At 40.6% G+C, this 15,539-nt stretch overlaps 1 protein-coding gene across 4 annotated transcripts in view; it reads right to left on the bottom strand.

Annotated features, from left to right (window-relative positions):
* Dennd4c (DENN domain containing 4C) overlaps positions 1–15,539 on the bottom strand; it is a 95,320-nt gene that overhangs the window by 70,677 nt on the left and 9,104 nt on the right. For all 4 annotated transcript variants that reach the window (XM_031377810.1, XM_031377811.1, XM_031377808.1 and 1 more), the window contains exons 2-3: positions 4,708–5,029; positions 982–1,234 (exon numbers count right to left, since the gene is read on the bottom strand). In XM_031377810.1, coding sequence (XP_031233670.1) covers positions 982–1,234; positions 4,708–5,012 — 558 coding nt within the window. In that variant the 5' untranslated portion in view covers positions 5,013–5,029. The remainder of the gene's footprint in view (positions 1–981; positions 1,235–4,707; positions 5,030–15,539) is intronic.

Raw genomic sequence — 15,539 nt, 5'->3', positions numbered from 1 at the left:
TCTTTTTTTCTTTCTTTTTTTTTGGTTGGCTTTTTAAAAGACAGTTTCAAAAAGTTTAGAGTTGATGAGGCCAGCGGGGTGATGGCTCACTGGACAAAGGTGCTCACTGATAAGCCTGGCAACCTGAGTTCAATCTTCTGGGAGCCACATGCTAGAAAGTGATCTCCTGTCCTCCATGTGTGCACATATGCAAGGCAACAGGCACACGCACGGGGTGGGGTAGTAACTTTTTAGCCCAAAGTAGGAAAGCCTGAATTCCCTAGGAGACTATGAGCCTATCACCTCCACTAACAGTTATGGATGTATGCATCACCATCTATCTTCGCAAAAAATATAACCCAATGATAAGCGTTAGTCTTATAAAACTATAACTCAGATGCATACACCCAATTCCCTTCTTTACAACTCCATGTGCTTATTTGAGGCAGGTCTGACTTTTGTAGCCCAGATTGGCTAAGGATGCACTATTCCACCAAGGTTGGCTTTGAACTCCTGACTCTTCTGCCTGTACCTCAGTGCTGGGATTATAGTCATGTCTGAATTTAAGTAGCCCTGTCAAAAAGTAAAAGCACAATGTAAGGAGAGTTGCCAATCAATCTATCTGAAACTGTCCTTAAAGCTATTATTGAAAACCAAAAGTTAATAAATCTCTATATTGATATAACAGAAAATATTAAAATACACACATATATAAAATCCCAAGCTGAAGTTATATTTTTTCTGTGTCATCAGAACATTAAAAATCATGACTCATGCATATTAGAAAGACACAGATAGTACTCCATAATAAGGGAGCTAGTCTAGCATGCACAGGCCCTGGCTTACTCCCCAGCTCTACAAGTCCTTTTAAATTTAAAAAATGGAGACATAAAAATATAAACAAGAATCATAAAAATATGAAAATATACTATGGACCCAGTATTAAACTTTTTTGGCTTATTTCCAAACAAAACTTTGAAAAGGAAACAACTTTGTTCTTACCATGCCACAGTTTAAGTTTTTATCAACTTTGCAGAAAGTATGAGGGGGGGTTTCTCCTTTACTGGTTATAATCACACAGATATCAGTTACAGCCAAGGAATTCTGGGACCGCACTGGAGGGGCCCTTCGATAGGTAATAAAGATTCTTTGAGAAGTAGTTGAACTATTGTTGACATTGGCACAGCGGCCGTACGGCGTGGCTTGGATCACTTCACATCCTGGAATAAGCCTTTCTTTCCCTTCATATAGCACTCTGTATGGCAGTGAGGAAAGGGAGAAAAAGGTTTTAAGTTAATGCTGTTTTCTTCTTGAAAACCATAACTAAAATTATTATTTTAGAAATTATACTTCTCTGGATTATTTTTTAAAGGCTTAAACACAATTTAAGAAGCAAAAATTGGATTGAGCAATTCAACTTTTTCTTTTTCTTTTCTTCTTTTTCTTTTTTTTTCCGAGACAGGGTTTCTCTGTGTAGTCCTGGCTGTCCTGGAACTCACTCTGTAGTCCAGGCTGGCCTCGAACTCAGAAATCCACCTGCCTCTGCCTCCCAAGTGCTGGGATTCAAGGCGTGTGCCACCACCAACCAGTGCAATTCAACTTTTTATGACAAGACACATAAGAAAGGAACAGGAATACCACAGATTTCCTCCAGTCAGGCGATAAAAATTCTACAGAGTGTTCAGGTGGTTTTAGAAAAACATCCCTCCTAATTCTTGTCACACTTTTATCTTCAAAAATCCTTAGACAGAATGAGCTCCACTTACTAGGGAGGCAGAGGCACAAGGCTCTCCATTAGTTCAAGGTCCACCTGGTCTATACAAGTTCCAGGGAAAGAAAGCAAATAACAACAAACCCATACATTCAACAAATACTGTCAAGGAAGTAAAATGTGCCAAGTAGCCCAACTGAGGCACAAGACTGGCAAAGTCCAAGACCTGCCCTGAATGCGCAGGGTCTACAAAGTGAAAGCCTGTGTCCAAACAAACAAACAAACAAACACAAAACAAAACACCCCAACCCTCTCTGGCTTGAGAGGTAGCTCAGTAGGTAAGGGCACTTACTGTCGAGCCCAACCTTAGCTCTCATCACTGAGACCCACATGGTAAAAACAGAGAAGTAACTCCTGTAAGCTGAACTCCACAGGTACCCAACACACACATATTTGTACATACACAAAGGAATTTTTTAAAATATAATTTCAAAAAGTATAAGTAAAAAAAAAAATACAAAATGGCTGGAGAGATGGCTCAGTGGTTAAGAGCACTGACTGCTCTTCCAGAGGTCCTGAGTTCAAATCCCAGCAACCACATGGTGGCTCACAACCATCCCTAACAAGACCTGATTCCCTTGTCTGAAGACAGCTACAGTGTACTTACATATAATAAATAAAATAAACATTTTAATAAAAAAGGGGGCTGAAGAGATGGCTCAGTGGTTAAGAGCACTGACTGCTCTTCCGGAGGTCCTGAGTTCAAATCCCAGCAACCACATGGTGGCTCACAGCCATCTATAATGAGATCTGATGCCCTCTTCTGGTGTGTCTGAAGACAGCTACAGTGTACTTACATATAATAAATAAATCTTTGGGTCTAAAAAAAAAAAAAATACAAAACGTGAAAAAAATCTGCAAGTAACATAAGATAATACAATTTTTAAATGTACACACAACAGGACATGGTGACACACCATGCATGTATAATTAGACTGCCTCTAGAAAATAAAGGGGGCCAGGTAATGCTGGCACACACCTTTCCTCTCAGAACTCAGGGGGAAGAGGCAAACAAATCTCTACATAATATACATATGTGTTCCAGGTCAGCCAGAGCTAGAGACCCTGTCTCAAAAATATAACCCGTTAGAGAGTTCAGTAGTTAAGAGCATACCTGTTCTTCCAGGAGACTCAGGTTGAATTCCCAGCACCCACATGGTGCACAGACATACATAACACATAAAATAAACAATAAATATTTTTAAAAATAAGTAAAAAAATTTTAAATATATAAAATTAATAAAAAGGCACAAAGTTTGGTGAAGGACATATGAGAACTCTGTTGCCCTTGCAGTTTCTGTGTAAAGATAAAAATATTTTCAACTAAACTGGTTTTTGCCAGGATGCAGGATAGCTAAGCAGGACTGAAAGCTCTAGACTGGGCTGTGCAGCTAGACCATGTCTCTAGAAACCATGTTAGTACTATTTTTAAAAAATGCTTAAAATGAAATGTCCCTGTTTTTTAAAGTAGGCAAAGAAACAAAAAAGACATGCAAATGGCCAAAACCACAATTCCTGTGTGTGTGTGTGTGTGTGTGTGTGTGTGTGTGTGTGTGTGTGTGTGTGTTGGGGTTAGTTCCAGACAGGCTTTCAAGTACTCTATCAAACTAGATATACAGCCAAATAGCCCTGAGTCCTAATCCTGCCAAACTCACAGGCTAGTACCTCTATGACCACCGGGTTCTAACATCAGTTTTTATAGAAGGACTTATAATAAACATGATACTTCAATATAATATCCACACATAGTAAATCATCAGGGATCACAAAAGTAATATTATTTTCAAAGAAAAATATCAACACAAATCTTTGAAATTAAGTCTTTGCAGCAGATACAAAGAAGAAATCTTAACAGACAATTAACAAACTACAACTACTGATTTTTTTTAATGATTTATTTTTATTTATGTTGATATGAGGGTGTCAGATCCCGTGGATTTACAGGCAAATGTGAGCTGCAATATGGGTTATGGGAATTGAACCCAGGTCCTCCGAAAAAGCAGCCAGTGCTCTTGACTACCAAGCCATCTCTCAGCTTCCCACAACAGCTACTGAAAAAAGTTTTTTGGTTTTCTTGGTTGGTCGGTCGGTCGGTCGGTCGGTCGGTCGGTCGATCGGTTTGGTTTTTTGACACAGCCCTGGCTGTCCTGGACGGCAGAGATCTATCTGCCTCTGCCTCCTGAGTGCGGGGAGTGTGGAGTGCACCACTACTGTCTAGCTATTTGTTTTATAAGCAGTGCTGGGAATTGAACCCAAAAGTTTGTATGTTAAGCAAAGCAGGCCATCTCCAGGGAGGGAGAAGAAAAGAATTCCCCAACCCCAATATTTGAAATAGAATCTCATGTAGCCTAGGCTGGTCTTGAACCTAGTATACAGACAAGGAAGACCTCAATGTTTTAATCTTCCTGCTTCCACCTCCCAAGTGCTTGGATGCAGGCATGAGCCACCACTTAGCTTCCAAATACATATTTTAAAAATTTCCCCAAAGATGTTCATGTTTATAGTCATTCATCATTCAACGCACATTCTCTCTTAAACACACAATGCCTATTATCATAACTCCTCATGTTTTTATATCTAACTAAGAAGATGTATGGGGTGGTGAGATGGCTCAGCAGTTAAAAGCACTGATTGCTCTTCTGGAGGTCATAAGTTCAAATCCCAGCAACCACATGGTGGCTCACAAACATCTGTAATGAGAAAGAAAAAAAAAAGAAAAGAAAAACCTATAGGCCAGAATGAGCGGGGCCAAAGTAAGAGGGAGAAGAGAAGGGAAAGAGGGGATGGGAGATGGGAGTGGGGGATGTGGGGAAGATGTATAGATATACAATATATATCTTTAAATTTAATTGTAAAATAAAAAATAATAAAACTATCAGAAACTTCAAATTTCTACTATGTACCTTTTTTACATTTAAAAAAATTCCCTTTACCATAGCAAAAGAGAGGGATCATACCCAATATCTGTAAGGGGTGGTTTATCTCTGCCTCTCCTGTAACATAGGAAAAGCTCTGGGCTCTTCAGACTGCCATAATTCAAGTTTGCTTGGAGTGCTGATGGAGTGGCTTCAACACAGGTGTAACCTTCAGGGACAGTTTCCCCAGCTGATTTGATTATAACAGCAATGTCTGTGATTGGAGCTTTAGGGCCAATAGATTTAGCATCTATACGATTTACTTCTTGATCCAAAAGAGTGGATGTATCAGTGAGACCTGCCACAACAAAGTAGTCTGTCACTCTTGGTCCTTTGTCTTCTATCATGATGGCTGTTCTATTTCCTAAAAGAAAATAAAATGTATCATTGGTTGGAAATACTTTATACTGATCAAAATTAAGACATTCCTGAGTTAGGAATAATCAGATTTCCACATTTCTCAAATTTGTAACCAAATTTCATTCTGTATAAGTATTTTATCATCTTGTTAGCTTTTACCTCCAACAAAGTCTAGTACATTTGCAACACAACTATATTCATTTCATGTACTTACAGCTCTTCCTTTAAGATCACCAGCTAAGCCGGGCAGTGGTGGCGCACGCCTTTAATCCCAGTGCTTTGGAGCAGAGGCAGCTGGATTTCTGAGTTCAAGGCCAGTCTGGTCTACAGAGTGAGTTCTAGGACAGCCAGGGCTACACAGAGAAACCCTGTCTCGAAAAAAACAAAAAACAAAAAGAAAAATCAGCTGAGTATGGTGACTCAACCTGCAATCCAGCACTTGGAAAGATAAAGCAGGAGGATTTGAGTTTGAGGCCAACATTACACAGAGATCCTGTTTCTAAACCTGAAAAAAAGGGGCCATTGAGGTGGCTCAAGGAGTAAAATCTCTTCCTCAAAAGCCTAATGACCTCAGCTTGATACCTGAAACCCACCAAGGGAGAGAGCCAGCACCCCTACAATCAGTCCTCTGACCTTCACACTCACAATGTGGCACACACACATACACTACTATTCAGTCATACACACTACTATTCAGTAAAGATTTATGCAATGTTGACCTAGTTAATACTATGGATGAATAATAAAATGATGTAAAATTATTATGAGTAGAAGCAACCAGAGCCCCCCAAAAATGCATATGTGATTCCATTTGTATTGTTGTTGTTCTTATTAGTGTGTCTGTGTGTGTATGTGTGTGTGTGTGTGTGTGTGTGTGTGTATATATATATATATATATATATATATTTTTTTTTTTTTTTTTTTTGGGAGACAAGGTCTACTACATAGCCCCAGCCACCACAGAACTGACCCTTCAGGCCAAGCTGGCCTCAAAGTCACAGAGATCCACGTGCATCTGCCTCTCCCACTGCTTGGATTAAAAGCATACACCACCATGCCTATATAAATTTTAAATACTGATTTCAGAGATAGCTTGGTGGCTGCTCTTCCAGAAAAGACGGGTTCAATTCCTAGTGCATATATTTCAGTTCACAACTGTCTCTAACTCCAATTTGGGGGAATCTGATGCCTTCTCCTTGCCTCCTGAGTACCATGTATACATGGGACATATACATACATACATACATACATACATACATACATACATACACAAAACATTCATACACATACAATAAAAATAACATCATACTGGGCTGGAGAGATGGCTTAGCAGTTAAGAGCACTAGTTGCTCTTCCAAAGGACCCAGGTTCCATTCCTAGCAGCTCAAAATCATCTGTAACTCCAGTCCCAGGGGATCTGACGCCTTCTTCTGGCCTCCAAAGGCACTTCATAAATGTAGTGCAAAGGCAAAACACTTGCATACATAAAGGGACATGGGGCAGGAGACTTGTGGGAATGGCTCTGCAGTTAAGAACACTGGCTGCTCTTCCAGAGGTCCTGAGTTCAATTCCTAGCAACCACAGGGTTGCTCATGACCATCTATAAAGAGATCTGATTCCTTCTTCTGGCATACAGGTTATATCCAGACAGAGCACACACATTTAAAAACAAAAACAAAAAGCCAGGCATGGTAGCCTTCGCCTTTAACTCTAACACTCTGGGAAGGGTAGAGCCAGGCAGATCTTGGAGTTTAAGGGCAGCTGGAGCTACCCGGCGAAACCCTATCGAATGAATGAATGAATGAATGAATGGATAGAAACTATATTGGTAGAAGACACTATGAGGAAATAATAATGAGGCGGAAGGAAATTTAGAATATTGATGGATATTTTCACTATCTTGATCTGAAATGTTTTCCCAAGTGTATAGACTTGGGTCTTTTAATATAATTTTTGAGTTAATTAATTCAGGATATCATTACAGTAGTTTGAATAGGTCTAGCCCCCAAAGACATATGTATCTGAATGCTTAACCCATAGAGAATGGCACTATTAGGAGGTGTATCATTGTTGGAGGAAGTGTGTCACTGTGGGGGCGGGCTCTGAGGTCTCCTATGTTCAAACTACACCCAGTATGGTACACAGTCCCCTTCTGATGCCTGCAAATGAAGGTAGAACTCTCAGCTCTTTTTCCAGTAACATGTCTGCCTGCACACTGCCATGCTTCCCACCATGATAATAATAAACCTCTGAAACTATAAGCAAACCTCAATTAAATATAAGAATTCCCTTGTTCTTGGTGTCTTTTCACAGCAATAAAACCCTAAGATAATCATACAATATATTTTGATCACATTTACCCCTGGATGTTGTTTTGACTCCTCCCAGCTCTACCCAGACCATCCTTTCTACCCCACAGTTGGTCTTTTGTTTTGTTTTAAAGAAATAAAAACACTAAATCTAATTTGTGGTGCCCACATACTGAGGGAGGTGAAGCCATCCACTACAGTGTGTTGACCTCCTGTTTTACCCTACCAGACGGCACAACCTTTAAACAAAATTGAGTCTCTCCACCAGAAGCCAGCCATCAACTGTCAATAGCCCTTCAGTTAAGAGTGAGGGGTTTTTAAACCTCTAACCCCTCTAAGATTTGTATATTTTAAGTATGAGTTGTATACTTTATCCATTTTATTATTGTCTTCTCAAGTTTTTTATTAGCACATATTACACAAAATGAGTTTCATTATGGCACTTTCATAAATGTATATAATATGTTTTGATCTTATTTAAAATGCCTTGCTGGGAATAAGAGTACAGAACTTTTCTTTTTCTTTTTTTTAGTTTTTTTCAAGACAGAGTTTCTCTGTTTAGCCCTGGCTGTCCTGGAATTCACTCTGTAGACCAGGCTGGCCTCGAACTCAGAAATTCACCTGCCTCTGCCTCCCAAGCGCTGAGATTAAAGGCATGTGCCACTGCACCTGGCAGTGCAGAATTTTTTAATAGAGTAATTTAATGATAAATACTCCACTCCATTTCTCTACTGGTTTAGGTGCATTTTAACTTCTATTATAGTCTATTTTCATTTTTGGACTATTCCAAGTGTCTTCTAAATTGCTTTTTGAACCCCTTACTGACTGACACACACTTTGGTTTTTGTTGTTTGTTTGTTTGTTTGTTTTCTGAGACAGGGCTTTTCTGTGTAACCCTGGCTGTCCTGAAACTCATTCTGTAGACCAGGCTGACCACTGCCTCTGAGTGCTGGCATTAAAGTCATGTGCCACCACTGCCCAGCCCACATTCTGTTTAAAAATGCATTAGTTAATTTCTAACCATGTGGGTCTTTTCTATATGTCATCCAATTTTTTTTATTTCCAACTAGTTGTAAGACAAATATTCTGCATAATTAATTTCTTCAAATTATTGCATATTTCTTTTTTTAAGATTTATTTTATTTATTTTATATATATGAGTACACTGTAGCTGTACAGGTGGCCGTGAGCCATCATGTGTGTGCCTGCTGAGAACTGAACTCAGGACCTGCCAGCCCCGCTAGCTCCGACCCACTCACTCCAGCGTAATATACTGTAGCTGTCTTCAGACGCACCAGAAGAGGGCATCAGATCTCATTACAGGTGGTTGTGAGCCACCATGTGGTTACTGGGATCCGAACTCAGGACCTTCGGAAGAGCAGTCAGTGCTCTTACCCGCTGAGGCATCATCTCACCAGCCCTGCATATTTCTTATTATCTCCTCAAATCACATATATTTTACATTTAAAACCTATCATATAACAATATATTAAATAATAAATTCCACTTCTAGTTATCTAGGCAGAGTAAAGTTGCTATCTTGAGATGATACCTGCAGCCCTGTGTTCTTATTAGCATTATGACAACAGTAAAATGGTGTGGGAGCAGTTTGAGTAAAGGCTCAATGGTTAAGAGCACCTGCTGTTCTTTTAGAGACCCAGGTTTGGTTTCCAGCATCTACAGGGTGGCTCACAACTGTGTAACTACTCCAGTTCCAGGAGACCTAATACCCTCTTCTGACCTCTGTAGGCACCAGGCACATGCATGGTGCATATACATACATACACATACACACACACACACACACACACACACACACACACACACACGTCTTTAAAAAACAAAATAAATGGTGTACTAATTTGGAAGAAGGAACACAGTTTGAAAGTGGAGTAATGTGAGAATTCTGAGTGCTTGTGAGACAATTCCAAGAAAACAAGACAAAAGTCTTGTGACCTCAGACCTTCAAAAGAGAGAATTATTCCTGGAATGTGTTTTTGTGTTGCTACCTGCCTGGTAGCAGATAGGAATGAGTTTACTTCAGCTGTTGTTATTCATATGCCTCTATAGAAAAGTATGTTTTTACCATGTGTGGCTTGTCCTTGTGATCTAACACCTTACTCCTGTGATTCTTCTTAACCCTCAAGAGTATAAATTGCCTGATGTTCTGAATAAAGTTGACTACTGCACTAGTGTTTGGTCATCCAGGTTCAGGTGCTAACTACAGCAGTAAACAAATGGAACCCAGAGATTTGGTAAGGAGACAGGAGAGGATAATAAGAGGTTAAAAGGGTTTTGTTGCTGTTGATTTTTGAAACAGAGTCTCATTATGTATCCCTGGCCAGCATGGAAAGTGCTAGCAGACCAAACTGACCTTGAACTCTTGGAGATCTACTTGCCTCTGCCTCTCTTATTTTTTTAAGATTTATTTTTGGGGCTGGTGAGATGGCTTAGTGGTTAAGAGCATTGGCTGCTCTTCCTAAAGGTCCTGAGTTCAATTTCCAGCAACCACATGGTGGCTCATAACCATCTGCAATGTGATCTGACGCCCTCTTCTGGTGTGTCTAAAGACAACTACAGTGTACTTATATATGTTTGTAAATTATGTGTATTGGGGAATGGGGTGATGCTCAGAGATTAAGAGGGCTGGCTGCTCTTATAAAGGACCTGGGTTCAATTCCCAGCATACATAGGGCAGCTCACAACTGTCTAATTCCAGTCCCAAGTGATCCTAGATTTTCTTCTGGCCTCCAAAGGCACTGCATGCATGTAAAGCACAAACATACATCCAGACATATCATCCATAATATAAAAATTAAAAATCATTTTAAAATATATGTATCTGTGTAGGGGTATGTGCGCATGACCTTAAGAGACCCTAAATGGCTAGAGTATTTGAATTCTCCTGAAGTTGGAGTTACAGGCTGTTTTGAGATGCCTGGTGTGGGTGCTGTGTACTGAACCCAGGTTCTCTGAAAGAAAAGCCAATGCTCTTAACTGCTGAGCTATCTCCCCAGTCCTGTACTTATTTATGTTTGTTTCTTTTTTTCCCAGAGGGCTGGTGAAGAAGTGGGACTCGGTTACAGCAATCCTTTCATCCTTTTGCCTCACCCTCTGAAGTGCCCAAATACTAGCCATTTAACTCTTTACCATGACCACTTCACACTGCATCTACTTTTTGGCTGAACACCATTTCTCTGTGTATGTGTACCTCACATTTTTTATTCACTCATACTTAATGACACTGTTAGCTCTATACCCTGCTGCTATCATATAGCTGAAATGAAGCCTGGGGGTATAGGTATCACCTCAAGACAGAAATTTTACTCTGGCTAGATAACTAGACATTTGATTGCCAGACCATATAGTGGTTCTATTTTTAATATAATTTTTGAGTAATCTTCCTAATTAATTTCCACGTTTGTACCAATTTACATTCTCACAAATAGTGTTCCATGACTCTCTTTGCTCTAAACCTTGAGCAACTCTGTGTAGCAAAAGCTTTTCTTCCTGTTTGCTTTTAAAAGACAGGGCCTTACTCTGAAACCCACACTAGCTAGAACTCACTATGTAGCTCAGGGTAGCCTCAAACTCTCATTAGTCCTCCTGCTGAAGGGATTACAGGTATAAGTCATCATGCTTAGCTTTAATGAAGCTTTTTTTAAAGTGTACCTCCTCTTCCTTTTCAACCTCCCCCCTCCCCCCACGTGTTCCCAGCTGGCCTCTCTTTCTGTCTTTCTCTTCCCCCCAAGCCCCCATGGCTCTGATAAATTCTATGTGTTCTACCCCTTCTTCAGGTCCTCACTCCCCTTCTTTCCCCCAAATAGACTTCCCTTACAGCGGGTCTGTCACATGGCCTAATTTCTCAGAAAGACACCTTGGCCCATGCCAAGTCGGGTACCCGCCTACCCCTGAATTATATTTTATAATAGCTTCTCCTCCTGAGTGCTGGAATTAACGGCATGTGGTGCAATGCCTGGCGCCCAGGGAATTCATTAAAGTAGACAAAACACTATTCAACTTACACAACAAAATATCATCCCACAATTCCTCTCACCATTATCAAAATTTCAAAATTTATCTGCATGTTCCCACACCTTGCAAAATGAATGATATTTTTTTAGCCAAAGAAAGTACCATTTTTATTAGTTATTAGCTACATGTAAACAATGCAAACTAGAGGATTAGGGGTTTCCTTTGGACAGCTCTATCAATACCACTTAAGTCAAAGAACTATAAAACTGAAGTCATTTTGAATAAAATCAGTTGGCAGATCAATGAATGACATTCTCCACTGTTGTGTCTGTGGCTCAAAGTTTTACACAAGAGTGATGTAAAAAGAGGCTTCAAACACAAATGCCTAAAAGTACTTAGGACAGCCTACAGAAGGTTAAATAAAACAGGAGAATTAAAGCAAGTTCAGGGCCTAGGCTAGATAGTGAGTTTCATCCAGGTCAGCAAAGGCCGCTGACTGAGGTCCTGTCTCAAGAGAGCTAGAGCCAGAGGAGTAGGAAGGGAAGGAGGGACATTTAACACTTTACCATGGCCACTTCATACTGCCATCTACTTTATGGCTGAACACCATTTCTCTGTGTATGTGTACCTCACATTTTTTATTCATCCATCTACTTAATGGAAGGAGGGAAGAAGGGAAGAAGGGAGAGAGAAAGAGAATGAAGGAAGGAGGATGGGGAAAAAAAGAAAGAAAAAAGAAAGCCAGGCAGGATAAACAAGCCCTGGAAAGTAGAGGATGCAGGCAGCCACTGCTAATAGGGTAAATCCAGTTGTTAACTGCCTAACCACTTGGGAAAACTAGAACTTCCACTTTTGAATGTTATGCAAAGTCAAGCTGCCCAGGTATGATGGCAAAGAGGGAAGATTCACAGGAGCTTGAAGCTGGCCACATCCAACTAGTAACATAAAATGTTATCAGGAGAAAACACCATCAGCAAAAACACCAATAGCAAAAATTCATACCACCTTTTCAACTTTTCTATAAACCTAAAATGATTCAAAAATTCTATTTTTAAGAATGAGTACATATCTCAATGATAGATCACTTTCCTAGTTTGGGAGAAGTTCTGAGTTCAATCTACAGATCAGTAGAAAAAATTTAAATAATTTGATTTTCCTTAATTTTTATTGAGGGAAAAGGAAGTGCCCATGAGTATGTGAACACAAGCCTGCGGAGGCCAGAGGTAGATCCTGGGTGTCTTCCTCAAATGTTTTTCTGCCTTATTTTTGAGTTAAGGTTTGTCACTGAACCTAGAGCTCACCAATTCAGTAGACCTGTCTCCTTACATTCTCAGTGTTGGGATTATGGGAGCACACTGTCACATCTGACTTTTTAATGCGAGTGCTGGAAATCAAGTACTCTTGCTTGCACAGCAAACACTTTAACAAATGAGTCAATATCCCTGCTCCAATAATTTAAATATATATTTTTATTAACTTATTACATACACATATGAACAATATTTACAACAGCAATAAAAACAGTCCACATCGGGCTGGTGAGATGGCTCAGCAGGTAAGAGCACCAACTGCTCTTCCAAAGGTCATGAGTTCAAATCCCAGCAACCACATGGTGGCTCACAACCACCCATAATGAGATCTGATGCCCTCTTCTGGTGCATCCAAAGACAGCTACAGTGTAATTGTAATAAATAATAAATAAATTTTAAATAAAAAAACAAACAGTCCACATATCCATCAACTGGTACCAATATCCATTGGTACCAAATCTCCAAAATGTAGTATACTTATTTACACAATGGAGTGCTGTTCAACAATAAGAAAGAATAAAGTACCAACACAGGCTTCCACAATGATGCTTGAAAACATTCCACTAAGTGGAATAAGCTAGCCACAGACAAACATATGCAATATGGATATATTTTTGTAATAGATACTTCTTGCTGCTTTTCCAGAGAACTGAGTTCAATTCCCAAAACCCATGTGAGGAGGTTCACAACCACCTGTAACTCTAGCTCCAGGAGATCCGACATCCTTCCATGGCCTCTATGGGTACCTGCACTCATATGTACATAGTCAAATGCAGACACAGATAAGAAGAACATTTTTGAAACCCTTATGTTCATGGTCCTGGTTGTCTGAGTGATATTTTTTGTTGTTTTTGTTTCTTTGTTTTAGATTTATTTACTTTGTATACAGCATTCTTCCTGCATGTATGCATGCACACCAGAAGAGGGCAGCAAATCTCATTATAGATGATTATGAGCCACCATGTGGTTGCTGGGAATTGAATTCCGGACCTCTGGAAGAGCAGTCAGTGCTCTTAATTTCTGAGCCATCTCTCTAGCCCAAGAAGAAATTTTTTAAAAACTGTGTGTATGTGTGCCCTTCCTGTTGGTATTCTGTCTGAACTCCACTCCCACAGTTACCTGGCAGCAGCCAGGTATGCTCCTCCCCACAGTTACCTGGCAACAGACAAATAGGCCTAGCCCACTATAAAAGGGGCTACTTGGCCCCTCCTCCCTCTCTTGCCTTTCTTGTCTCTCCCTTGCCCCTTGCTCCCTCGCTCTCCCTATCTCCCCTTTCCCTTCCCCGCTCTCTCCACATGGTCATGGCTGGCCCCTACTTCCCTACTCTCTCCTTCACTCTGCCTTTCTCTGCCTTTGCTACCCTCTTAACTTACACCCCCTGCCCCCATGCCCTAAATAAACTCTATTCCATGCTATGTGGCTGGTCTCTCAAGGGAAAGGGATGCCTTGGCATGAGCCCATTGAGGCACCCCATTCCCCCACAACCACACAGAACATATATTAATATTTCTTTATCTTGGGCTAGTGAGATGGCTCAGTGGTTAAGAGCACTGACTATTCTTCCCAGCAACCACATGGTGGCTCACAACCACCCATAATGAGATCTGACACCCTCTTCTGGTACATCTGAAGACAGCTACAGTATACTTACATATAATAATAAATCTTTAAAAAAAATATTTATCTTTTTATGATCACAACATTGGTGCACTGTGGCTCGGATCCAGAAAGTCTGTGGGTTTGCATCCCATCTCAGCCACAACCATGCTCGCTAGCCCCGATCTGATAAGCCCCCATTCCCCACAGGTCAGAGTGACCATCTGCATGGTCCCAGAGACAGTTTCTTTCTCAAAGCTGAGAATTCCAGGCTGGCCTGGATTCTGCTGCCTTCCTCCCCCTCATGCTCAACTCTATCGGCCCCCTTGAGCTTGTTGCTGCTGGACCTGTGGCTCCCCTGCCTCAGCAGCGACTGGCTCCGGGGGCCACAGGTACACTAAGTACACAGGCCACACTGTACAGCCACAGCCACCACCCATAACACAGTGCCACCACATGGGCTTTTCGGTCAAAAAGGCCCAAGTGCTTACCTATCCATGCTCCCACACCCCTGGCCTGTTCTCATGGCCTGCATGTTCAGTTTGGGTCACAGGCTTATCTGCCTGGACAAACTCATTTTCTGTCACCATGATCTTATGCCACTGCTGCCAGCTCTCTTTTTCTGGTTCTAGCCAAATATTTCTTTGCTTATACAAAAATATACTTTTCTCTACCTACACAATCTGTCAAAGTTACCTAAGATTCTCTTTCCTATCCTATTTTGACTACTGCTATTAAATTCTATTCAGTTATAACCAATCTACATAGCGTTCGATCCTGTCAAAAGTTTGTTAACTATTAAGTTTATGACAGACAGAATTCCCAAAAGCCTTTAACAGTTTCTCCCACGAAGTCTCAGAAGATGTGGACACAGCTACAAGATGCTGCCTGGATTGTGATATGATAATCACTGAAATACTCAGTGGACAAACCTGGATACTCTGAGTCAAATGACTTAGCTAAAACCAAGGTAAGCCATTTCTCATGTTATGCCTATCCATTCCACAGAAAAAAAGTCCTATGGCTGCGCCTGAAAGTCAGACTGACTGCCCAAGTTGCCACTGAGACCATGGAGACCACAGAGAACTGTTGGCTAGTGGACTCTGTCGTATATAACTACTAGATTTTTGTTTATTCCCCAGACTTCTGACTACACTGATAGCTAAGACAGCAGCTAGAAAAAAACTTCCACAGATGTTAATCTGTTACTTCCTTATCGTCCTCTTCTTGCTTATGCCACTGTCCTAACATTATCTGAGTTCCTATAAATTTGCCTAACTCTAATAAAACATTCCACTATAGGATCCAACTTTTTAATCTTGTT

The sequence above is a fragment of the Mastomys coucha genome, unplaced genomic scaffold (genome assembly GCF_008632895.1).
Source record: "Mastomys coucha isolate ucsf_1 unplaced genomic scaffold, UCSF_Mcou_1 pScaffold18, whole genome shotgun sequence".
NCBI classification, from domain to species: domain Eukaryota; kingdom Metazoa; phylum Chordata; class Mammalia; order Rodentia; family Muridae; genus Mastomys; species Mastomys coucha.
The sequence above is the reverse complement of the archived record's forward strand: the minus strand, read 5'-3'. Positions and strand labels throughout refer to the sequence as shown.